Here is a 24387-nt window from a genome sequence, read left to right on the forward strand (position 1 = left end):
ATTTCTTAAAATTCGTCTTGTTTTCAAAAAACATGCATCACATCCAGATGCTGGAGCAGCAGCAGCATTTGGCTTAAATGCCTGGGGATAGAGTTAGGTTGGGTTGGGTCAGGGCATCAAGCAGTGGTGCCACGTTTGTCAGGTGTGCCACATTGTGCAGCACAGCACCGGCACACCTTTGTGCCTGCAGGTGCTTCTTTGTAACATAGCGCAGAGATCAAGCAGCACCGTACGCAGCAGTCGGAACTGGCTCATAAGCCACTCATCATCATTGGCCTGTAGGCCTTGCTGGTTCCTGAATATCCGCTCCCTCTGGAGTCTCCCATCCACCACATCCTCTAGCAGTCCCAAATAAGCCATCGTGCGTCCTGACGCACTGTGATCGCTGCTTTTATACCCACCCATCAACTGACTGATTGCATGTGAAAAGGAATTCCCTGAATTGTAACTGAGGGGCAATTTTGGCCAACGAACACGTGAGATAAAATTAATAATGACGATTACACACGTTATTTGTTTGCACTTTTTCTAACAGAGACACAGCGCTTTACGATGACACACAGCACATTTAACACACAGCGATAAAGATAATTAAAAGCCATAAAACAAACACATTATAAAACTAAATATATTGGCTCATATAGGATAACAGTGACACTCTGCAATCGTATCTGCCCATCAACCAGAATAAAGTTCATCCGTTTATCTCATGATTATATAATTTACCAGAGGGGCTGTTTAAAGACAAAGATATATGCTTGTGTTTAGTTTCCTAATTCATGTTTTCTTTATGTGTGCACATCAGGGACAAGTCAGAGACATGTTTGTTCGTTCATTCATGTTTATCCATTTTTGTAAGTGCACTCTTCATATATAAAACGTGAGAGGTCATGTCGTATTTTACACAATGATATCAAATTCATAACACTTCTTCCTTTTCATCTTTCTGCCATGGGGGTCACAGTTTCTCATGTCTACAGTTTTTGAGCGTACGCCTGGGTCAGAGCTGCTGTGGAGGACCGCACATTTTCCTGTCATGTTTGGTTTTTATAAATCCCATATCTGAGCATACTGGTCACAATGTCAGAACATCGAATGCTGAGCTACTGATGCAGCTAAAAGCAGTGTTTGTTTTCTAGAGCAGAAAAAACAAGACTTTAATCTTTAGATTGTCTGTTCAAGGGAAATTGTTTTTTCAGTCAGGAAGTTCGGTAACACTGAGTCTGCTAGTCAGTGCAGACACAGCAGGTGGGTAAGTGACACATTTGATCAGTTCAGCGATTGAACACTGAACTAATTAAATACATTTTCACCAGGTCCCGTGTACCTTCACATACAATACACACAGACAATTAAAAACAAAAAAACTTACGGTCACAAGGCAGGCAAGGGTCGAACATCCAGGGATCAGGCAGAGGGTCAGGTAGACAGGCTTGAGCAGGGTTCAAGATGGTTACAGAGGCAGCAGGCGCATGGCAGCTTTACCACACTGTCTGACTGAGCTACAGAGGCTGATATAAGTACTACACGGCTGAGGGGGGAGATGGGTGGGGAAGCTCAGATGAGACATTGTTGTTCATCCAGTTTCATTCTCCCTGGGAGTGGTAGTCCATTGCAACATGCTTATTACGCTATTACATAAGTTAAATGTGATTATTCAAGTTAAACAACAAAAATTCAAACATTCTGATTCAAATTCAGTTTTTAAAACATTCAGATTCTAGAACGCCAAAATGGAAAACATTAAGTATCTTTTCTTTTTTCACTATACTGACACGTATGAGCTGCCAGACATGTATGGGAAAGTGATCTGGGTGCTGACGTTGAAGGACGCCTTTTATCGTTGGTTTCTGACGCCGCAAGTCACTGCACAAGCACAAGATTTCGACGACTGAGTGAGACCTGGCTCTGTTGTTCGTTTTTGTTGCACAACAACAATGCAAAAGTTTATTTTGTGTATCATCAGTTTTGAAGCCAGAACATGAACAAAAGTCATGCATGAAAAATGAAATTCTGTGATAAATGATGCCAGGATTTGAGTGTATTTACTATAAAGGTTTGTATGTGTGTGTGTGTGTGTGTGTGTGTGTGTGTATGTGGGTGTGCCTCTGTGTTCAAGTTCAGTTGCAGCCAGGTGTGTGCAGGTGTGATTTACAGGAGAATTCATGTAACATGGAGGTTAAACCATGAACATAAATTCACCTGTAAAGCATTTTAGTAAATCAATTGGAGACTGAGAACAAACTGATACATTAGACAATATTTTAATAAACTGATATCGTATCTGACAGGATGTGAGTGTGTCTGTGACTTCCTGTATGGACTGAAGGCTGCTGGAAACTGTCCGAAAACTGTCCGACAACTGTGCGACTTGACCGCAGCTTTCTGTCACCGCCCCCTGCTGCAGCCTCCTGCTCTTGTTTACTTTCCAGGCGTGGCGCAGTTCATCTCAAACGAGCCAATCGAAACAGACTAACGAGTGTCCCCAGGTGTGCATCATTAACCCTCAGCAGACTGAGGGGGTTTCAGGGTACTTTCAGGGTTGTTGTACAGTTTTAGACCAAAGTAACCAGTATTTTCAGAGTCACGTGACTTTTAGGGAGAAAATATTTCTGGACTGTACTTATTATACGATATTCCAGTGTCTTTACTGTGGCCGTTCCCACCGCGATTCCCCCCATAAACCTGATCAAGTCCACGTTCATTCAGAAACACAATGTTAAAGCTAATTCTTAGTTTACACAACAAACGTTTATTTCATGTGTCAGTTCTGAGGCAAGAACATGAAGACAACTCACGCAGTAACTGTGAAGTCCATCTATGAAATTATATGATACATGATGCAAGGATATGAGTGTGTGTACTATAAAGGTGTGTGTGTGTGTGTGTGTGTGTGCATTTTGTGCTTATTTTTCTCAGTCCACACCTCTTTCGAGATCCTGCCAAGTATGTTGTATTTTTGATTTCCACAGATTTTACATCACACACCCTCATAAAGGTTTGTGTGTGTGTGTGTGTGTGTGTGTGCGCGCGCACGTGTGCATGTGCGTGTGCCTGTGTGTTCAATTTCAGGTGCAGCCAGGTGTGAGCAGGAGCAGGAGTGAGATCCACAGAAATTACATCGACCCCTCAGGGGAACACATGACATGCCTTCTCCTACAATTATGGAACAAAACTAGCACAAGGGTTTTTTGTTTTTCTTTTGTCTGCTGTTTTTGTGATGCTTAAAACAATAAGCACAGTATTACAACATGGTTATTATGTTTGAGGTCTTTATCAGTGAAGTTAAATATGATTATTCAAGTTGAGTAATTCAAAATTCTGATTCTAGAACGACAAAATGAAAACAATAGGCTGGTTCAAGATGAACTGTGCCTCGTCTGGAAAGTAAACAAGCAGGCGGCTGCAGCAGAAGGCGGTGACAGAAAGCTGCGGTCAAGTTGGACAGTTTTCAGACAGTTTCCAGCAGCCTTCAGTCCGTACAGGAAGTCACAGACACACTCACATCCTGTCAGATACGATGTCAGTTTATTAAAAGATCGTCAGACTTATAGATCAGTTTGTTCTCAGTCTCCAATTGATTTAATTATGATAGATTGATTTATTAAAATGCTTTACAGGTGAATGTAATGTGTGTGTGTGTGTTTTCCTCAGTCCACAACTCTCTCTCGAGATCCTGCCAAGTATGTAACTAGTATTTTGCAAGTTTGATTTCCACAGACATGAAATCACACACCCTCTCTCACGGTTATGAAACCTGGCACAAGAAAGTCAGCTTTAAAGGGACAGTGTGTAACATTTTCAGTTGTTTATTGGCAAAAATTGATGTCTGCATTCATAAATATGTCATCACTGGTGTATCATTACCTCCATCAATAGTCTGACTTATTCTCGTAAAAGGAGAATTTCGGATTTGTTTGTACATTGTGCAGGTACGTCGTCTGGGGGGTTCCATTACGTTTCTCCATCTTGAGAATACACCTGCCAGCAAGGGACATACAGCCCCACCTTCGGCGTTTTCATTGAGAGCCAGGCCAGCACTGCATGACTGAGGAGCCGAAGGAGAGAAGCAAGAGGCGCTTCGCTACTACCCTGGCAAATTTGAAACAAAGTCCCACTCTTTGAGCATAATGCAGGATCATGCATATGCAGCATCATGGGAGATGGAATCCTTGTTGCCAAGAAAGCGCAAAAGGGAATCAAAAAGGCAACGTGACCGGTAAATTCAAAAACGAAGGCCCACATCAGGGTAGCCTTTCCCAGGTAGAGAGAGCTGCTGAGGGAGAATGGTAATGCAATCACAGGCCAGCGCTGCTGTTGGCTGTTAGCAGCTGTTAGCGGCCAGTCGCTAACAGCCTCATCCCTCTCCTCGTATCACTGCGCCGCTGTTAGCCGCTGTTAGCGCTGGCCTGTGATTGTATTACCTTTCTCCTTCAGCAGCTCTCTCCACCTGGGAAAGGCAACCCCAATGCTGACCCTTGTTTTTTTACAGTTTTTCTCCATTGCTTTGGCTCATTTCTTGAAACCGAAATTACATTCTCAAAGCTCTAGGTGCATTTTGCAAAATAGTCTTATGGTTCAGCAAAACACCATAGATAACCTGCAAAAGGTCATATCTCTCCCAAAACAGTTAACTCATGCGCCAAAAGTAAATCCTTTTGCCATTTAAGTAGTCAGTGCCACCAAAATGCAAAGTTTTTTCTCAATTGCTTTGGCTCATTTCTTGAAGCAGAAAATACATTCTCGAAACTCTAGGTGCATTTGTCAAAATAGCATGGACAGTTCAGCAAAACACCATGGCTTACCAGCAAAAGGTCATATCTCTCCCAAAACAGTTTACTCATGTGCCAAAAGTACATTATTTTCTCATGCAAGTAGTCAGTGCCGCCAAAATGCTGAGTCCTTTTGGCATTGTGTAAGTACTGCTGGTCAAAATGCTTAGATGTTTTGTCATTATTGAAGCGGTCCATGGAAATATCCCTCATCTCTGCATTTCAAACTTGGTCTAGTCCTTCATTGTCACTGCATGGTTCATGATGTTTTTTGTCTACATAACAGAATACAATTGTGTATCAAACTGAAAAAGAAGGATGATTTCAACAGTAGCCTACAAGGTCTGACATCACACACTGCACTCACACTGCCATGGAAATTGTCACTGTATTGTATTTTTATTCACACACATAAAGTAACTGGTATACATCTTAGTGAAAAAATCATACAGTACAATATACTGCAAATAAATTCATCAAACACAAAACAAAGGAAAATTATATGTTGCCAACAGAAACTATAGTACTGTAATGCTGGAGTGTTACTCAAACTCATTGTCCGCCTCCTCATCCTCATTCTCCTGGCCGTCCTCCCGCTGCTGTCTGTCTGGCCACAGATTTTCGTCTACATCACGAATACTCTCCCGTGCGATGCAACGGGGGAAGAATCTACGTGCGTGTCGCAACCATCCCCGACACTGATCTGGTGTGACATCACCACAAGCGGCATCCATGGCTTGGAGCAGGGACCTCTGGTTCTGAGCCCGCTGCTCATATACCTTCCACCTCCAGGCTGAGAAAAATTCCTCGATAGGATTAAGGAAGGGCGAGTATGGTGGTAGGAAGACATTCATCATTCTCTGGTGAGCAGTGAACCAGTCTCTGATAAGCTGGCCACGGTGGAAGCTAACATTGTCCCACACAATGACAAACATTGGCAAATTAGGCCCTACTGCACCTCTCTCATTTTCTGGGACCAGATTTGAATACAGGTGATCCAAGAAGACGAGGAGTTTTGCGGTGTTATATGGGCGAGACTTGGGATGTGGGCGCAACGCCATTCTCTGAAATGGCAGCACACATTGTTATGTTGCCCCACGCTGGCCTGGGACATCGACTGTGGCCCGGTGGCGACAATATTCGGCCACGTCTTCTTCCTTTGGCCAGGTTGAAGCCAGCCTCATCCACAAAGACGAGGATGTGAGGAGTCTCGTTCCCTTCCAATGCCATTATTCTCTACAATACAGTAAACAAAACATCAAATCAGTTATACAGTAGACTGTAATACAATGCAACAGAAAATTACATAGGAATGTTCAATATACTGCCCTGTGCTTTACTGCAGTGGTTCCGAAACTGGGGTAGGTGTAGGGATATAGGCCTACAGAGGTATGACAGAAAGTACTTGAGAGAAAGGGGGAAATACTGGAAAAATAAAATAAATGTAGAGTACATCATCGATCAACACACTGACTGAAATGCTACTGTAAGGACACAATGTCAGATCTGCTTGTGCAGTGAAACAAGGGAGCCATAACAGGAATCAAACTTAAGTTTCCCACAAAATAGACAGATACTCTGACCAGTCTGCCAAAGGCATATCCTTGTGGCCAAGTAGCCAGCACACCATCTCATCATGGGCATTACACCTGGTTACATCTGGTAGGCTCAAATTCAGCTCATTCCCCTTTTCTTATATGTAATATCATATTCTTCAAAAGAAGGATTATTGTGATAATTGTATCATACAGTAAGCTACAGCTTCCACTTGTAGTTTTCAAAGCAAAACGTTGTAGTCACATAAAGCGAGTACTTGGACTCAGAAATCAGATAAAATTATAGCTGCTGCACAGCAATGGTCGGGCCGGGCAATTTTAGACAAGGGATAGGGAAAAGTGTTGATAAAGAGGAAACAGGGAAAAGTGTTGATAAAAAGTATTTGTCCGCGAAACTGTCGGGATCATAATTATTTCAACTTTACTAGTCTCTAATCCACATAGCAAGATGATGCATGAACATAGGATTTTACTGTAACATTAGAAAGTCCATTCTGCCTTAGCTGAGGCTCGAACTCACAATCTTCAGCACCAAGAACCAGCTCCTAACTCACTGAGCCACAGGCCAGGCAGCAGTTGCTGAAGCAGATCTCAAAAATTGTCAAAATGTCAGAAATTCTGTTATCTAAACATATATAAATACATATATTACATCTTGACAGCATGGAAATATTGGTGATTTGTTTCTAACGATAAGTGTTTTGCTTCATCAGAGAAAATTTGATGTTTAAAAATGCCATTTTTGCATTGACTCCAATTGTTCACGAGCAAAATTCAAAATGCTGTAAAAAAATCAGTTTTGAGATAAAATTCTGAAATTTGGCACACTTCATCAACCATGACTCGAAATTTTTGTCAAATTCTTTCAAGAAGATTGAAAATGTATTTAGCAAGAACTGGATGGCATATGTTTACAGTACAATTTACAGTCAAACGTTTTCATGCACTGTAGGCTCAATTTTTCAAATATCAAAAATCTGTGTGGATCGTTTGTGTAGGACAGTCTGATGATGCTCTCTACCAAGTTTGGAGTCAATTGAGGCAAAATTGTGGGAGGAGATAGGTTTTATAAGTTTTACAGTTTTGAAAAAAACAGAGTGATTGACTTCATAATTTGGAATGAGTCTAAATGGACAAAAGGTTCAGCAGTATCTGGGCTATTTTTGGTGAAGTTTCAAAACTGTAGCATGTACCGTTGCTCTGGTAGGAATTTTCAGAGTTTTTTATGTAAATTTGAACAATTATTGATGACTTACATGTACATACTGGTACCGCAGCTCTTTCACTCTATCAGAGTTCCTCTCAAATGGTACCCTGTAGAGTTGCTTCATGGTCATCTGATGCTTGTTCAAAACCCTTGCTATTGTGGAGATGCTGATTGCATTGATGTTTTGGAATATGTTGTCGTCCTGTAAGATTGTGGTGCGGATCTGTCTCAGTGTGATGGCATTATTTGTCGTCACTATATTGCAGATTTCTTGCTCCTGTTGTTGACTGAGGAGTCGTCCTCTGCCACCAATATGAGGTTGTCTTTCAATCCTAGACATAGAATTCAATGGACAATTGTATTACCATTTGCAATGTTATGTTACTGTCCTGCTCAGTACAAAAATACAGTAATATATAAATGAGTACAGTAAACAAATACATTTCTTACATTACAGTATTCACAATGTTCTGTCAGATACAACCTAGAATTCCATCGTTGACTTAGAGTAGTACATACCTGCTTTCCCTGCGAAAGGTTTGGATGATCGATGACACTGTGGAGCGGGGCACATTAGGTTGCACTCTGCGACCTGCCTCTGCCATTGTGAGGCCATGGTTGACCACATGGTCGACCAGAGTAGCCCGAATTTCATCCGACACAGGTTGGTGTCTTTGTGCTCCTCGGCCTCTTCCCCCTATTCCACCACCACGCACCCTTACACCTCTACCTCTACCTCTTCCTCTTCCTCTTCCTCTTGCCTCCATGTTTGAAAATTGTACTGATTCTGATCAAGCTCTATATATATGGTTGACAGCACTGATACTCATGCATAGCACCTGGGAGATCACTGTGACCTGCCCCCTTCATCACTCAAGTTCTAGTTTCACCTGACAGTCAATCACAGTTATCAATTTAGCAAATGTTCCAAGAGATTCATGTTATATAATGGGATGTTACTCATGGTATTATGTCCCTGACATATTTTGACAATTGAATGGACCATTTTGCATGTGATGATTAACACATTGAAATGATGCTGACATGTTTTGGAGAGAATAACCATTTGACTGAGAAGTGAGAAGTCAGCTTAGATCACAGGATATATTCACTTGGTACTTGTGCAAACTGTAGGCAAAAGTACTTAATCACTTGCAGAGATGTACAGAGACATTTGCAATTTGCTGAAAGGAATGAGAAATTCAAATCTGTTGTGAACACATGCCCAGAGGTTTGGAGGTTTGTCCGTGTTGTTTTGAGAACATAATTTCTGTTTCAAGAAATGAGCCAAAGCAATGGAGAAAAACTGTAATATCAAATATGGTTATGATCCTCAGTTTAGGATGGAGCCCTAGAAGTTACGTTTTTGGTGTAAGTGGAGCTTAAGGAGTTTGGTGGGGTTTGTATTTGCACAAACAATATTACAGTAGCTTACATACGGGTATATTAAACTAAATATGTAAAACCCTGTGGCCTCAGTTTGTGGAGGTAACATAAAGAAGAGCCAATGATACTTATTTCAGCAAACCTCACTGATTGCTATTTTCTCCCTCTCTCTCTCTGAAGTGCTTATATGTACACATCTATCTCTGCCAGGATGTACAAAGTTCATTCATTCATTCATTCATTCATCTTCTAACCGCTTCATCCTCTTGTCGCGGGGGGGCTGGAGCCTATCCCAGCTGACATCGGGCGAGAGGCAGGGTACGCCCTGGACAGGTCGCCAGACTATCACAGGGCTGACACATAGAGACAAACAACCATTCACACTCACATTCACACCTACGGACAATTTAGAGTCACCAATTAACCTGCATGTCTTTGGACTGTGGGAGGAAGCTGGAGCACCTGGAGGAAACCCACGCTGACACAGGGAGAACATGCAAACTCCGCACAGAAGGGCTCCCACGCCTGGGATCGAACCGGCAACCCTCTTGCTGTGAGGCGAGAGTGCTAACCACCACACCACCGTGCCGCCCCATGTACAAAGTTCTTAATTAAAAAATAAATAAATAAATGAATAAAAATAAAAAATTGAACAGCAGGGGAAATTCTAAAAAAAAAAAAACAAAAACAAAAAAAAGGATGAATGTTTGGTGCATCTGGAGCCAACTTCTCTTTTTCCAGAAAATTAAGAGAAAATATACAAGAATTTTAAGAGAATGTTGCTGCATTAGACCCAATAGATATTAACTATTAACTAAGAGAAAACCTTTGACTTTTTCCTCTGTATGTGTAAATGATGTTTTAGAACTGTTAATATACCTGAAAAACAGGCGGAAAAACAATGACCTGCAAAATTGTCCTTTTGCTTACCATGACTCCAGACTGTTTTCTTTAATCAGTCAACCATCCCAAGACTTCAGAGACACAAGAAAGCAGAAACTACCGAACTAATGAGTTACCCACTAAAGTTTGCCTTTTGCAACAAATCCACAGCTCCTCCATTCACCCTGTGACTGTTAATATTTACTATATAGATGCTGCCATGACCTTAGAGCCAGGGCACGGTCAGGGTTCCAGCTACATTGCAGAATATTTATCTCCTCCATCACAACATGCTCACTGGTCGGTTCAGATATGAAAATGTCAAACCACAAGAAAGTGAAGCAGAGTACAGCTAAAAAAGCAGCCGTTCTTCTGCACTCACAATTTGGTGTAAAGGTAAGTGCTTGTAAAGTCAGGTAGTCACATTTAAAATACTTTAGTTTATGAATCCCCTAAAACACACAACACTTTGATGATGTACTGTAAAACACTACAGCTTGGTACAGAAATGCTATTAGTGTCTTTAAATCCAAATGTTATCACAGTTCCTCTATTCAAAAGAAACCGTCTGGCAAGTTGTGCCCTTCTTCTCTTTTCATATCGTAAGCTGCGACTGTTAAACTGAGTTTTGTAAGGCAGTCTCCTTCTAGGCATTCATGTTTAGGGAGACACAAAAGTATCCTTTCAAAGTAGTCTTTTGATGCAATATGCATTACTGCTTAACTAGTATGTGTTAAAGCTCAAACCACACCAATGAGCAACACCTCACAGGACTTTCAAACCCAGAGGTCCAATGCTAAAACACAAGCCAAGCAAAGACGAGGTGAAAGTACAGTGTGTTCAGAGTGTTCAGCGAGTATATAAGCCTGAAGGAGACTGGACGTGCATTTGGTGAAGGACACTGGGATGGTGAGTACTTCTCATGGTGTTGTCACCTTAAATTCAGTCTTAAAGTTGTTAAACTGTAAAAATTATGACTATATTTTTCAATAGATAAAACATATTAGTGATTTAAATTAAATTAAAGTTTCCATACGTTATGATACAACTCATAAAAGTAAGTACTTTATTCAGATTTTACTCCGATATTAAATTCTACATTTACAAAAATCTATTCCAATCTATTCTTCATCCAGCAAAAGCCAATCTTCCATGTACAGACAATCTGGACATAATGGCTTCACACTGAGGTGTTAAATTCCTCAAGCTTGTGTTGGTTTTAGGGCTGCCACCCCGAGGCGCAGCTTTTAAAAGAGTTTCACATTTGTTTGTGTGGTGACTAAACAACCAATAAAATCTTGCCGACTGTGACCTTTCTGGTCGACTAACGTTTGGTTGACTACTGGGGGCAGCCTTAGTTGGTTTAATGCTGTTTTAGAAACTAAGAGTGATTTTGTTCTGTGGTTTTAATCTCCAGATGAAGACGTCAGTGTTGCTGGTGCTGGTCTTGCTGGCTCTGTCCTCAGCTGGTCCTCTGGACATCATGGACAACGCAGAGCAGAGAAATGGTAAACACAAACTGGCTTTATGAATTTAGGAAATGGTTAAAAAAAAAAGAATGTAGGGGTATGTTCAGCATAATATGGCTCAAAGAGCAACAAAGAATGAATCTGAGCTGATAAAATACTCAAGCAAATATCAATGAAGGTTAAATACCGTCTGATAGTTTCCTGTTTGATTAAGTAGTGTGTTTGTCTTGTTTCCAGTTGATGCCAGGGTCCCCTTTCTCCCACTAGACCCCGGCTACACTGCTGATGTCAGGCTGAGGAAAGAGCTGTCTGAGTGTCTGATTGACACAGACTATGATGAGCTAATGGACACTGTTCAGAAGGGCCTTCCACAAACCAGTACATCTCATCATGTTGTTATTGTCGGCGCAGGCATGGCTGGGCTGACAGCTGCCATGCTACTGCAAGACGCTGGGCACAAGGTACAAGCAGCAGGTTCATATGCTATACATGTTATTATAAAAACCAAGGCACAGCAAAAAACATTTTCTGTGCTATCAAAGAGTTTTTTGAGCTGGGGGCAGCCAATTAACCCACCGGGAGGCCCCTGATATTCTTTTCTGACCCTAACCATGTGTTCGTGTTGCATGGTGTAAATTGACACGCCGTCCTGGAAAGTCAACAATGAACGCGGGAGGATACCTATCGTGTAATATGTACCCATGAACAGCACTGACCAAGTGGCGATATGTGACGAGTTGGTATGCTGCATCAAACAACCTGTGGCCTTTGGGACCTCTGATGGTTGGGAGCTAGCAAGGCAGTGTCTTTGGCCATTTTCACACCTATAGCTCGTTTGCTCTGGTCCGATCTGGGGCCAGCTTGTTAAAATGTTGCATATTACTTTGAGTTTTGTTTGAGTCCACAGGGCAGCATTTACAAGCAGATCAAACTGTGTGATGTGCGAAGAAACTGCTCTCTAATTGGTCTAACCTTCGGTGTGGGAAAACTCCTGGTAGTAAAGCTCCCGGAGTAGATGTACTTGCCACATTCCAATTTCACAATGCAGGAACAACTACGTGGGTTGATCTTAACCTTGGTCATTGTTGACGCCAAACGACAGAGTTTGAAAACGAGGTGCAGCTGGTGCTGGAAAATAACGTGTTGATGTACTGAACTTGCTGAAGGTGCATATCAAGACAGTTAAGAAGGATTAACTCAGGAGGAGGCACACATGAATCTTCTTGAACTGTGACATGCTCATCAACTGAAAATATTTCTATGGGGCCATTATGGTAGCAAAATAGCTGCAAATGCGTATCTCAATCTGTGTGTGTGTAATCAGATTTGTACATGTGTAAAATAATTTGTAAAAGCGTAATAAAGTTTGTGAATGCGTACAAAAATCTGCAAATGTGTATTTAGAATCTGTGTGTACGTAATGAGATATGTAAATGTGTAAAAAAAATCTACAAATCTGTATTCAGATTTGCAAGTGTATTGTGATCTGTAAATCTGTACACAGATCTGCAAATGCGTACAGAGATCCGTAAATATGTAGACAGATTTGTAAATAACTATGTCTTCAGCTTTAACTCAGTCGGGCCTCTCAATTGGCTCTCATTGTACACGTGATTTTTGCTACTCTTCTGCCGTGTGAGATCCGCAAATGCGTGAGAAGATTTGTGTCTGTAACTCAAAGTGTGTGTCACCCTGAGCACAGGCTGACAGGCTCAAGCTGCTGCAACCTTCAGATTGTTTTGCCCTGAGCACAGGCTCACAGGCGCTACTTCTCTTAAAAATGTTTTTTTTTTTACTTTTTTCTGTTTTGTTGTTGTACGGACAGGCTGCAGCCTTGGAGGCCTATGGATTCTCGTTTGCTCTCTGTAAGTACATGTTCAGGTTTTTTGCAGTAGTTGTCATGAGTGACTTAGTATTGCCAGGCTTTGTTAAAATAAAGTCAGTAACTTTATCTATGAAGACGTTGTCTGCTCAGCCTCAGCTCACCGAGCAAAAGCTAGTGGGCCTAGTAAGCTAGAGAGCGAATAAGAATCCATAGGCCTTCAAGGCTGCAGCCTGTCCATATAACAACAAAACAGAAAAAAAGTAGAAAAAAAACCAACCAAAGAAAAACCTGTAGCGCCTGTGAGCCTGTGCTCAGGGCAAAACAATCTGAAGGTCGCGGCAGCTTGAGCCTGTCAGCCTGTGCTCAGGGTGACACACACTTTGAGTTACAGACACAAATCTTCTCACGCATTTGCGGATCTCACACGGCAGAAGAGTAGCAAAAATCACGTGTACAATGAGAGCCAATTGAGAGGCCCGACTGAGTTAAAGCTGAAGACATAGTTATTTACAAATCTGTCTACATATTTACAGATCTTTGTACGCAGTTGCAGATCTGTGTACAGATTTACAGATTGTTGTACACATTTACAGATCATTGTACAGATTTACAGATCGTTGTACAGATTTACAGATTGTTGTACACATTTACAGATTGTTGTACACATTTACAGATTGTTGTACAGATTTACAGATCATTGTACAGATTTACAGATTGTTGTACACATTTACAGATTGTTGTATAGATTTACAGATCGCAATACACTTGCAAATCTGAATACAGATTTGTAGATTTTTTTACACATTTACATATCTGATTACGCACACACAGATTCTAAATACACATTTGCAGATTTTTGTATGCATTCACAAACTTTATTACACTTTTACAAATTATTTTACACATGTACAAATCTGATTACACACACACAGATTGCATACGCATTTGCAGCTATTTTGCTACCATAATGGCCCCACATATTTTTGAAGATCCATCAGAAGTACCCGTGGTCTGAGACACAGCCTCCATCTGTTTAACACTGATGTGAATAAAGAGGGCAGTAGAACACCACTACCGTTGAAACATTACATGACTGGCCTTACTCGTATTTATCTACTCTGACAAGGTAACCATATTAGAGGCTAGCGGCCGTGTTGGAGGACGGGTGGAGACCTACAGGAATGAAAAAGAGGGCTGGTATGCTGACCTGGGAGCCATGAGGATCCCAGATTTTCACCAGTGAGTTTCTGTAATTTTTTCAGTTGAGCATTTACATTTAAACATGCATGGAGCCCTCCACCATCACAGATTGTATAAAAGGGATGCTTATGTCATGACAATAAAAAGTAGGTTATATAAAGAGGTCTTTGGTGAGTGTCAGAGGGATCTGCCTTCATTTATTGTCTCAACACCATTTAGTCACAAGCTTCTGTAACTCTGCCACCATCAATGTCTCTTTCAACAGCATCGTGCACTGGTTTGCTGAAAAGCTGGGGGTCCAGCTCAATGACTTCATCATGTATGACCCAAATACTTTTTACTTTGTGAACGGAGTGCTGGAGAGGACAAGCAGAGTGGAAAGACACCCTGAGATTCTGAAGTACAGCGTGGGGAGGGGTGAGAATGGAAAGACAGCCGACCAGCTGCTACAACAAGCTTTGGAGAAGGTAAGGCGGATAAAGGAAGGACAGAGTTAACGGGCCTCAACTGAAAAACAACAAACCTGTTGCTTTCGCCTTTTTCAATCTACAAGAAAGTTGCACAAATCACACACCCTTGGAAAATAGATGGTGCAGGACCATTCCACAAATTCCGCAAATTGTCAGGGCCAGATGCATGTTAACATGCTAAATGCTGGCCCATCACCTTAAGCATGGTAGCAACTTATCATGTGTACATGCAACATATTCTCAAAGAATGGTTCATATCCTTTAAATTTGCACCCCACGAATAATGTTATGTCCTTAACATACAGTTACATAATTAACATTCTAAGGTCTGGGTCTTGTAGTCATTAGCCCCTTTTACACTGCCAGATTTTCAGCGAATGTTGGGCCACTGGGCCGGACTCCGGGGGTTTTTCGGACCTAATTGTATTGCGGAGTTTTGCACAGCGGCAACTGGATCTTTGTTCAATACAATATACAATATAATGTCTATAGCCTTACTGTTGTGTGTACAGCCTTTATAGACTGAGCTGAGTAGTGATGCGCGGGTCGACCCGTAACCCGCGGGACCCGACCTGCGGGTCAGGCAGCAGTGATCGTCTGTTAAATCGGTCTGTAAATGATATTTTGACATTATTGGCTATTACTGTCATGGCATCCGAAGGTACTGATGCGTTGAGCAGGTGACAGTCCGCGGTCGTTTTCAAAACACACTTGTGTCACGCACTCCAAAAGAAACTTGTTGAAACTTTAAACAATAATTTATTGTACAAAACGGGAGAAACAAATGTTGACAAAAACGGTTCCATAATTCATATTAAATTCAAAAGATAACGAAAAAATAACTACAAGTTAGAGGGAATAGTGATAAAGTGGTAAAACTTGGCATTGATCCACAGCTTTAGACAGATGCGCTCAAGCGTGCCGTGAGCACAAGCTCAGCAGGCTATACTATATTTTCACATTTTTAACAATGCAATTTAAAAATTTTGATTTTTATTGATAACCTACATTTACCAACAACAAAAAGACTACATTTAGCACCAAAGAAAATGTAAAAAAATAAATATATTTTTAAAAAAAAGTAAATAAAAAAACGAATATCGAATATCTACCCATAGAAACAAATATTCGAATATCCAAATATTTGGGCACAGCCCTAACAGACACTGTAAAGATGAGCAACTGGGGAGACAAGGAATTGCGCGCCCTCCTTGTCCTCGCAAACGAAGAGGCCATTAACCGTCAGATGACGGGGACGGTGAAGGACGGGCCGACTTACGAGAGAATCACTGAAGGACTGACCAGCCGCGGCTTCCCTCCCACGTCACTGTTTACGTCACACACTGAGCTACACGTTTTGTTACTTGCTCACGCCCCCCATTGCCCCGAAAAAGGCACATTCAGTATAAACAAAAGTAGGTAGGTGGCATTTTGCTGCACTCCCCGATTTTGTTTTTATACTGCCAATGCTGAAAGAAGACTGATTGGGCTTTCCTGCAAATTTGCACAATTCCTATTTAAAAAGGGCTAATGACATTCCTGACCTCCACAGGAGCTTTTAACTCTTTCTTGGCCTTACAGACTGTTACTGATATACAAAAGTTTTAAACAATTGGCTCCTCTGTTGTGAGGAGGGAGAAAAGCAGTCTAAGTATTTCCGTCTGTGTTGATTTGTTTTTTACTCATATTCACACATTCAGTACATTGTTTGACCCTATTTGGTTTTGAGAAGTGCCTGGAAAAAAGTTTTTTAAAAAAAGTTAGATACTTTGAATTTGGACTAAGTGATACACCATGCTATGGTCCCATTGTCTTTTCCAGCTAATACCTCCCAGTTCTAATCATCTGATGCATCTTTTTTTCAAAAAAATATTCAGGCAAAGATAAAAAAGAAACAAAACAAAAAAATTTAAAAAAATCAGTGTGTTGTAACTTATTCAACTCAATTATAGAAGCCTGTACAGTGATTCTGACTGTAGGGGAAAACCTTTAGAGTGTTACCTTTGGAATAAGACCATGCATATACATGTACTAAGACTGGAAAAAGAGCAGCTTTAATTTTATTTTGGGTTTGTCTTGGATTTGTTTTCTTTGTTTCAATGAATGTTTATTGTTCATTACAGACAAATCAAAGTTCAGTATTAAACACTCATTTTAACACCATCAGCACAGTAGATGATTTGACTGGCTTTATCCATGGAAGTAACTTTTTCCTTTTCTTTGTAGGTTAGAGATGAAGTGAGGGCTCATGGCTGCCGAGCTGCTCTGAGAAAATATGACCGTTATTCTATAAAGGTAAAACACAATGTGATCCACAGTGAGAAGACTGATTTTTTTGTGAACTGTTACTCACTGCTAACATTTAAGTGCATTACAAGTAGCATAAATTGGGTGTACCATTTCCAATTGTATGCCATTTGAAAGTCTAATGATTGACTTTGAATGAAAGACAACACTTTGGTTGAGCTGCAGTGAAGCATTAAGATGGACAACCTGTTCTTCAAACGGAAGAAGAACAGGTTGTCCATCTTAATGCTTCACTGCAGTCAGTCACATGATGGGAAATTTATTGGGTTAAAAATTAATGTTAGACAAATGAAAAAAAAGCATTACATAAAAGGAGCCAGAAAATATCCTGTTATTTAAAATGGCTTAATTTGCCAAGCAGTTTTTATATTTTGCTATGAAGCAAAGTTTTACACAAACTGAGAAACGAACTGGTTGAGGCATCTGTAGAGAGAAAACAGGGGTAACGAGTGGTGAATCTTCCCAGCACCTCTACAGAGTCCATAATTGTATAATTCCTGTGTTACTGGTCATTCTGTAACCAAAGTGAGAGCTGTGTCTGCATACTCGGCACAATTCAAACATGTTTCCTATGGGTGTGGGCCTCCGCTAGCCTGGAAATCCAGACCCAAATCTAGAAAGGTTTAGGGTCTGGCCATGAGTAATGCAAATGGCCCAACTCGAGGGGCGGCACCAAGCATGCATTTGTAAATATCACTGCACGCGATTGGATAACACTACGACCAATCAGAACAATACACGGGGTGATGTATACACTTAGCTACCAGCGGAGCTAACTGGTAGATTAGACTGTATCCGGTCGGCAAAACAGCAAAAACGTCCTTCTTGCAAAGGAAAGACTTGAGCGCCGTCTTCTGTTCCTCTTTTAGAGAAAAAGCCAAGTCTAACTCGTTCATTGTAGCGGCCAAGCTGTTTCAAACAACTGGTGTTCAACCGTAGCCATCTTGCAATGTTTACTGACTGATTCCAGACTTTGTCGTCGCAGCACTGTCATCATCTGTTTAGCTCGCCTCTGGCCCGCCTATATCAGATACACCAATGTGATTGGTGCAGCTCGGCTCCAACGGCATGGGTAATGAGCATCATTACTGATTGCCAGAGTGACTCGCTGAGCAAATTCAAATTGTGCTCTCGTGAGAACTCTGGATTTCCAGGGTAGGCCAGGGTTGGATTCTGTGTGTGATATTCATGGACACAGCTGTGGGGAGCAGGGGTCTGGTTTGAGGACCTCAGGATTGTATGGAAGGCTGGACATCTTAAACTTTCTTTCAGAGTTTGAGTGACATGGAATATGTTTTATTTAACAGGAGTATCTGAAACAAGAAGCAGGTCTGAGCTCAGAAGCGGTGCGGATGATAGGAGACCTGCTCAATGAACAGAGCCTCATGTATACAGCGCTGAGTGAGATGATCTATGAGCAGAGTAACATCAATGACATAACTAAGTAAGGCCCTACATCCCACACTTAAAACTATTCAAATGGGAATAAAACAAATGAGTCTGATGTTGGCAGCCTCGACCTCAATCATAAATTACACGAATGACTGCAGGTTCCCACTCTGCATCACAATTTATAATAAACAAAAGTTTAAACGCAACACTTGTGTTTTTGGTTTCACGGGTTTAAGGAAAGGATCTAAATATGGAGTTTTACCACACAGCACAATGCTACAGATACTGCAAGTTTTGAGGGAGCGTGTCGTTGTCATGCTGACTACAGGGATGTCCACCAGAGCTGCTGCCTATGAACTGCATGTTCATTTCACTACGATAAGATGTGGTGGCCGTGAATTTCGCACTACATCCAACCAGCCTAAAAACTGCAGACCACATCCGGCGTCTTTACCTGCAGGGTTGTCTGACATCAGCCACCCAGACAGCTGACGCAATGATTGCTTTGCTCGACCAAAGACATTCTGCAGGAACCATCAGAAACTATCTCAGGAAAGCTCATCTGAATGCTCATCATCCTTACAAGGGTCTTAACCTGACAACAGTCCGTCATCGTAACTGACTTGTGTTGTTGTGAGGCTGGTTGGATGTAGTGCCAAATTTTTGGAAACATCTGCGGAGGTGTCTTATGGAAGTGAAATTAATCTTAGGTTTACAAGCAACAGCTCTGGTGGACATTCCTGCAGTCAGCATGCCCATAACTTGCAACATCTAAGGCATTTTGTTTTGTGATCAATCTGCACATTTCAGAGTGGCCTTTTATTGTGACCACACCAAATCACAAAAGTAATGATGAATGGTAAAGTAATGATGCTTGCTCAATAAGCATCTTGATATGCCACTCCTGTCAGGTGGCTGGATTATCTTGGAAGAGGAGAAGTGCTCACTAACATGGCTTTTTAACAAATTTGCGACCAAAATTTGATTTTCATTCAGTGTACAGGCCTATATTTAACTGAACATACCCTTGCTAAAATACAGCATATGGACTAATTGCAAATTTGAACCCTCTCTCTACAAGAGTTCATTTAATAAGAGTATCCATTTGTATTTTTGTTTTTAAGGTACAAGGAGGTGACTGGTGGGTCGGACAGTCTTCCCACAGCTTTTCTTCCTTTCCTCAATGACTGCGATATTCTTCTCAACTCAAAGGTCAAACGCATCAGCCACTCAAATAAAAGTGTAACTGTATCGTACCAGGCAGGCCAACAGCCCTCTCTTACTCACCTTTCCGCTGATGCTGTCCTGGTAACAACCACAGCCAAAGCAGCCCTGTTCATGGACTTTGAACCACCTCTCTCCATCCAAAAGATGGAGGCACTCAGGGCGGTCCACTACGACAGCTCCACTAAAATCATCCTCACCTTTAGAGAGAAGTTCTGGGAGAAGGACGGCATCCGAGGAGGAAAGAGCATCACTGACCTCCCATCTCGTTTTATCTACTACCCCAGCCACAGTTTCCCCACAAATGAGACCGTTGGCGTCCTCCTGTCCTCCTACACCTGGTCTGACGACTCCCTCCTCTTCATAGGTGTGAGCAATGACGACCTGAAAGAGCTGGCTCTGAGAGATTTGGCAAAGATCCACGGTGAGCACGTTAGGTCTCTCTGCACAGGTGTGGTGGTGAAGAAGTGGAGTGAAGATCCACACAGCTTAGGCGCCTTCACTTCCTTCACACCCTACCAACATTTAGAGTACGCTAAAGAGCTCTTCAGAAGTGAAGGCAGGGTGTACTTTGCTGGTGAACACACAGCCTTGCCTCATGCTTGGATGGAGACAGCTATGAAATCTGCAATCAGGGTTGCTACCCACATTAATGTTGAGTCAGCTACGCAACTACATGGCAATGCTCCGTAGACTCTCATGCACTTGTTAAAAGTGTAGTTAGCTAGCTAGCCAGCTAGCTACTGAAGGTAAAGCCTTCCGAATGTATACACACTAGTTTTGCTTTTTAATGATTATAACTGTGAATAAAGGCATGGGCATAGCGGACGTGGGGTACGCGTGGGACATGTCCCCCTCACTTCCCGTATCTGTGCCCTCTGTCCCCCACACTTTTTACAGCCATTACAACCATTGAATTCGTTTTTAACATGTGGTACCGTGTTTTTCCAAACTGTCTTTAAACGCACCATGAGTAGGCGGCGCCAGGCGGCATACACATGCTGTGGCGCTGTGCTCTGAATCAATCGCACAGGTTTGCTGCTGGGCAGTGCTGCTGTGTTAACTATGTTCAGCAAACCAGCCAACAAGAAGCAAGAAACCTTGCACAGTTTCTTCCAAACAAACTGTGTAAGTTGAGTAATGCTGTTGTATGTAGATAATGTTAGTTAAATGATGATTAATTAATAGATGCCAATATATCAAGTTAAGCTAGTTAACAAGGATACTAATGTTATTGTTACCTATGTTAAATCACTTGCTAGCTAGTTTCATGCTAGGAATAAACCCACTCCTCCTTAATTTCTGCGCAGAACTTGTGCTCACTATTGCTTTGCACATATTTTTTTAATCTTTACTGCCACAATAGAAAGAGCAGGGTCAGGGAGGAGACAGTGGACCAGAGGCCAGCAAGAATGATCATGCAGGGTCTTCACAGGTGAGGAGAGATTATAACTGGCTGAGAGAAATTATCTATAGCATAAAAGTGACTTTGAGGTTAATTTCCACAGGTATGTCACCACTACTATTCTTAATTCTATTTCAAAATTTTGCTTTCCACATTTATTGTCTATATTATTGCAAAAGATTGAAGAGGGACAGGGAGAAACCAGGCAGGTATTTGGCACATTATTATCTGGCAACTTATCCTGTAGATGCTCGAGGGTCATTCTGTGTCAAGTCAACCAGAGTTTGGAAGCTAAAGCTTTAGACTTTGATAGTATATGATTTTAAAGAGCTAAAGTCGGTCCCCTGGTGTTGTACTGTGGCTATGTGGGTCTTTAGCCAGTAAGGAGAGGTGCAATTGAATGCAAGAGGATGATAAATCACTCAATAGACCTCTGAAATGATGTCTACGCCCCTGCCATTCACGCTGCTCCTTGTTACTCTATGGGTCCGTCCCAAGTCTCTTAAATTACTGCTAGTTATCTTACCTAGCCGACTTTGCTAGCTGTTTAGCCCCTCCCACCTAGGAAAAAATGCGACGAGCTAGTGCTAGGAGCGATGAGCGAGCATTGTCGGTTTAAGAGACATGAGATGTCCTTTCCACTGAAGCGTCACGTGAAGCGATGTCCATTCCTGACGACGGCGGCACCGCTGGATCTGCTCTGTAAAGCAGCCAGCGTCTGGCGTTACTATGGGTACATCCCAAGTCTCATTATATTCGCTGACCAAAACAGTAGCCCCCCCCCCACCGTCATGACTCTGGCCACACACTTTTGCATGTAGCATCATCGACAGTCCGATTAACAAACGCAACGGATTGTGACTGAAATAAACCTAATTGCAACATAACAATCTTGCATGAAAGAATGCATGTAAGGGATACTTACTCTTGTAATGTTTCTCCACCATCTCGTTCAAATGTGCCAGATGTAGAGGGCGGGTATTTATACGTCATGGCATTCAGCTGAAAAACTTCTGGATAGGAAGCTCTCTACCATCCTAGCTCGTAGCTGCTTAAAGCTTGCTGCTAGCTCCTAGCGCTAGCTCCTCGCTGCACAAATAAGAGACTTGGGACGGCCTAGAAGATGGCGGACCTCGAACGACTTCTGGTTCAAGCGAGGAGCTAGCAGTAGCACTATAAAAATAAGAGACTTGGGATGGACCCTATGACTGTCTTGTCTTTGAATAAATCTGGAAAGAGAAACTGTTGATACATCTGAAAACTAATTTGTGCCTTAACACCACATACTTCCAGTTTAACGGTACTTTTTACAGACAGAAGCATGGCTGTGCTATGGGGTCACCAGTATCCCCCATTGTGGCAAACCTGTATATGGAAAGAGTAGAGCAAAAGGCACTGAACTCTTACAAGGGTACATCACCAAGCCACTGGTTCAGATATGTGGATGACACATGGGTGAAGATCAAATCCCAAGAACTAGAGGCTTTTACTGAGCACATCAACTCAGTGGACAAGAACATCAAGTTCACTAGAGAAGATGTTAATGATAACCACCTACCTTTCTTAGACTGTGATGTACACCTGGATGAGAACAGGAGCCTCCACATTGGGGTATATAGGAAACCCACACACACAGACCAATATCTTCTTTTCGACTCACACCACCCTCTGGAGCACAAACTGGGAGTTATCAGAACCTTACAGCACAGGGCTGATAATGTACCAACCACCACCCAGGCAAAGGTACAGGAGCACAAACATTTGAGGAGAGCGTTGGAAACTTGTGGCTACCCTAGTTGGACATTTAACAGAACAAAACGATCCAACAAGAACAATAACTCAGAGAGGGCTGAGGAAGGAAACAAGCGCAGGAACATTGTCATACCCTATGTGTCCGGGGTGTCTGAGAAACTCAGGAGAATTTTCAACCACCATCAAATTCCTGTGTGTTTCAAACCAAGTAACACACTCAGACAAAAACTGGTACACCCCAAAGACAGAGTACCACACACTCAAAAAAGCAACTTGGTATATGCTGTCCAATGCAGTGAGGAATGCAAGGACTCATACATTGGTGAAACCAAACAACCATTAAACAAGCACATGGCTCAACACAGAAGGGCAAACTCCTCAGGTCCAGTTTCTGCTGTGTATTTACATCGAAAGGAGAAGGCTCACTCCTTTGAGGACAGCAATGTGAAAATCTTGGACAGAGAGGACAGATGGTTCGAAAGAGGGGTGAAAGAATCCATCTACGTTAAAATAGAGAAGCCGTCTCTAAACAGGGGAGGTGGCCTGAGACACCACCTATCCCCCATTTACAATGCGGCCCTTGCTGCTGTACCTAAGAGACTGAACAACAAAGACCGCCCGAAACTAACCTCAAGTGGCTCAAAGAAACACAACGACAGTCGTTCACTGGTAACCACACATCATGCCTAATGACTGTCGCTCACCAGTGGCCCCACTCACTCCTAACGACTGTCGTTCACTAGTGTGACTCACCTGACCCAAACAATGGTCCAGTGAAACTCCACTAACAAAGTATTGTCTTATGAGGGTGGTGGGTGTACACCTCCACAGAGGTTAAAAACCTGAGTCTTACTCCACTGTTTGTCAGACTAGTGAGGACTAGTCAGACTGATGCGTTGAGAACTGATGAAGCCGCTTGGATAAGAGGCGAAATGTCTTCTAGACAAAATCAAAGTCCAGTTGCCTACGATTTAATTGTTGCCGGAATGGAATTGACCTGGATAAATGAGAATATCCACAGACTTATCAGAGAGTGCATGAATATCGCACACATTGGGATGACACAAAGCTGACTGAAAATCTATGCGGTGTCCCTTTTAGCTTCGTCTTTTTAACCTGGTTTTACTGCTGAGCGAATTTGACATCTTTGATATATCCTTGAATCACATATGGTTGACCCTCCTGTCTGCATTTTCCAAAAATGTGATATTTCTTAATGAAGTGCAGTTAGTTACAGTGTGGGCTCCATGCTAACTCCAACAGCTATGCAAAGGTCCAGTTAGTACTATAGTGCTAATGAAACATTTGTGTCAACAGTTAGTGTAGTGTACACAAAAGTGTAGCACTTTTGTTTAGTGATTGTATTGCTTGCCGTAGGAGTGAGGCTTATCATGACTATGCACTTTTAATCCACATCAAACCAGTAGATTTTTGGCAGTGAAACATGGCTTGATTTCATCACATATTATTTACACAACAACTTTTGCACTTGTGGTCTCTGATAACAAGCAGTAGTATGTGCACTACTAATCATTCTCAG

General features: G+C 42.0%; 2 protein-coding genes across 3 annotated transcripts in view; one reads left to right on the forward strand and one right to left on the reverse strand.

The window, feature by feature from the left end:
• LOC125890790 (natterin-3-like) overlaps positions 1-1478 on the reverse strand; it is a 32784-nt gene extending 31306 nt beyond the window's left edge. The window contains exon 1 of one of the 2 annotated variants that reach the window (XM_049579598.1): positions 1373-1478. The gene's annotated coding sequence lies outside the window, so the exon portion shown is untranslated. The remainder of the gene's footprint in view (positions 1-1372) is intronic. The other variant, XM_049579602.1, reaches the window with a different exon arrangement.
• A 6121-nt stretch (positions 1479-7599) lies between these two features.
• LOC125890786 (L-amino-acid oxidase-like) lies at positions 7600-20420 on the forward strand. The gene is made up of 7 exons (XM_049579595.1): positions 7600-7817; positions 11540-11733; positions 14224-14336; positions 14563-14764; positions 16994-17062; positions 18382-18518; positions 19591-20420. Exons 1-7 carry the CDS (start codon positions 7700-7702, stop codon positions 20381-20383), a joined length of 1626 nt encoding a protein of 541 aa, XP_049435552.1. The 5' UTR covers positions 7600-7699; the 3' UTR covers positions 20384-20420.
• Positions 20421-24387: the final 3967 nt, after the last annotated feature.

Source organism: Epinephelus fuscoguttatus, linkage group LG6, assembly GCF_011397635.1.
Source record: "Epinephelus fuscoguttatus linkage group LG6, E.fuscoguttatus.final_Chr_v1".
Lineage (NCBI taxonomy): Eukaryota > Metazoa > Chordata > Actinopteri > Perciformes > Serranidae > Epinephelus > Epinephelus fuscoguttatus.

Coding starts and splice junctions, on each gene's coding strand:
- LOC125890786 (XM_049579595.1), top strand. CDS start 7,700: ATGCTGATTGCATTGATGTTTTGGAATATGTTGTCGTCCTGTAAGATT. Junction 14,337..14,562: donor AGGATCCCAGATTTTCACCA/GTGAGTTTCTGT, acceptor CTCTTTCAACAG/CATCGTGCACTGGTTTGCTG. Junction 18,519..19,590: donor AACATCAATGACATAACTAA/GTAAGGCCCTAC, acceptor TTTGTTTTTAAG/GTACAAGGAGGTGACTGGTG.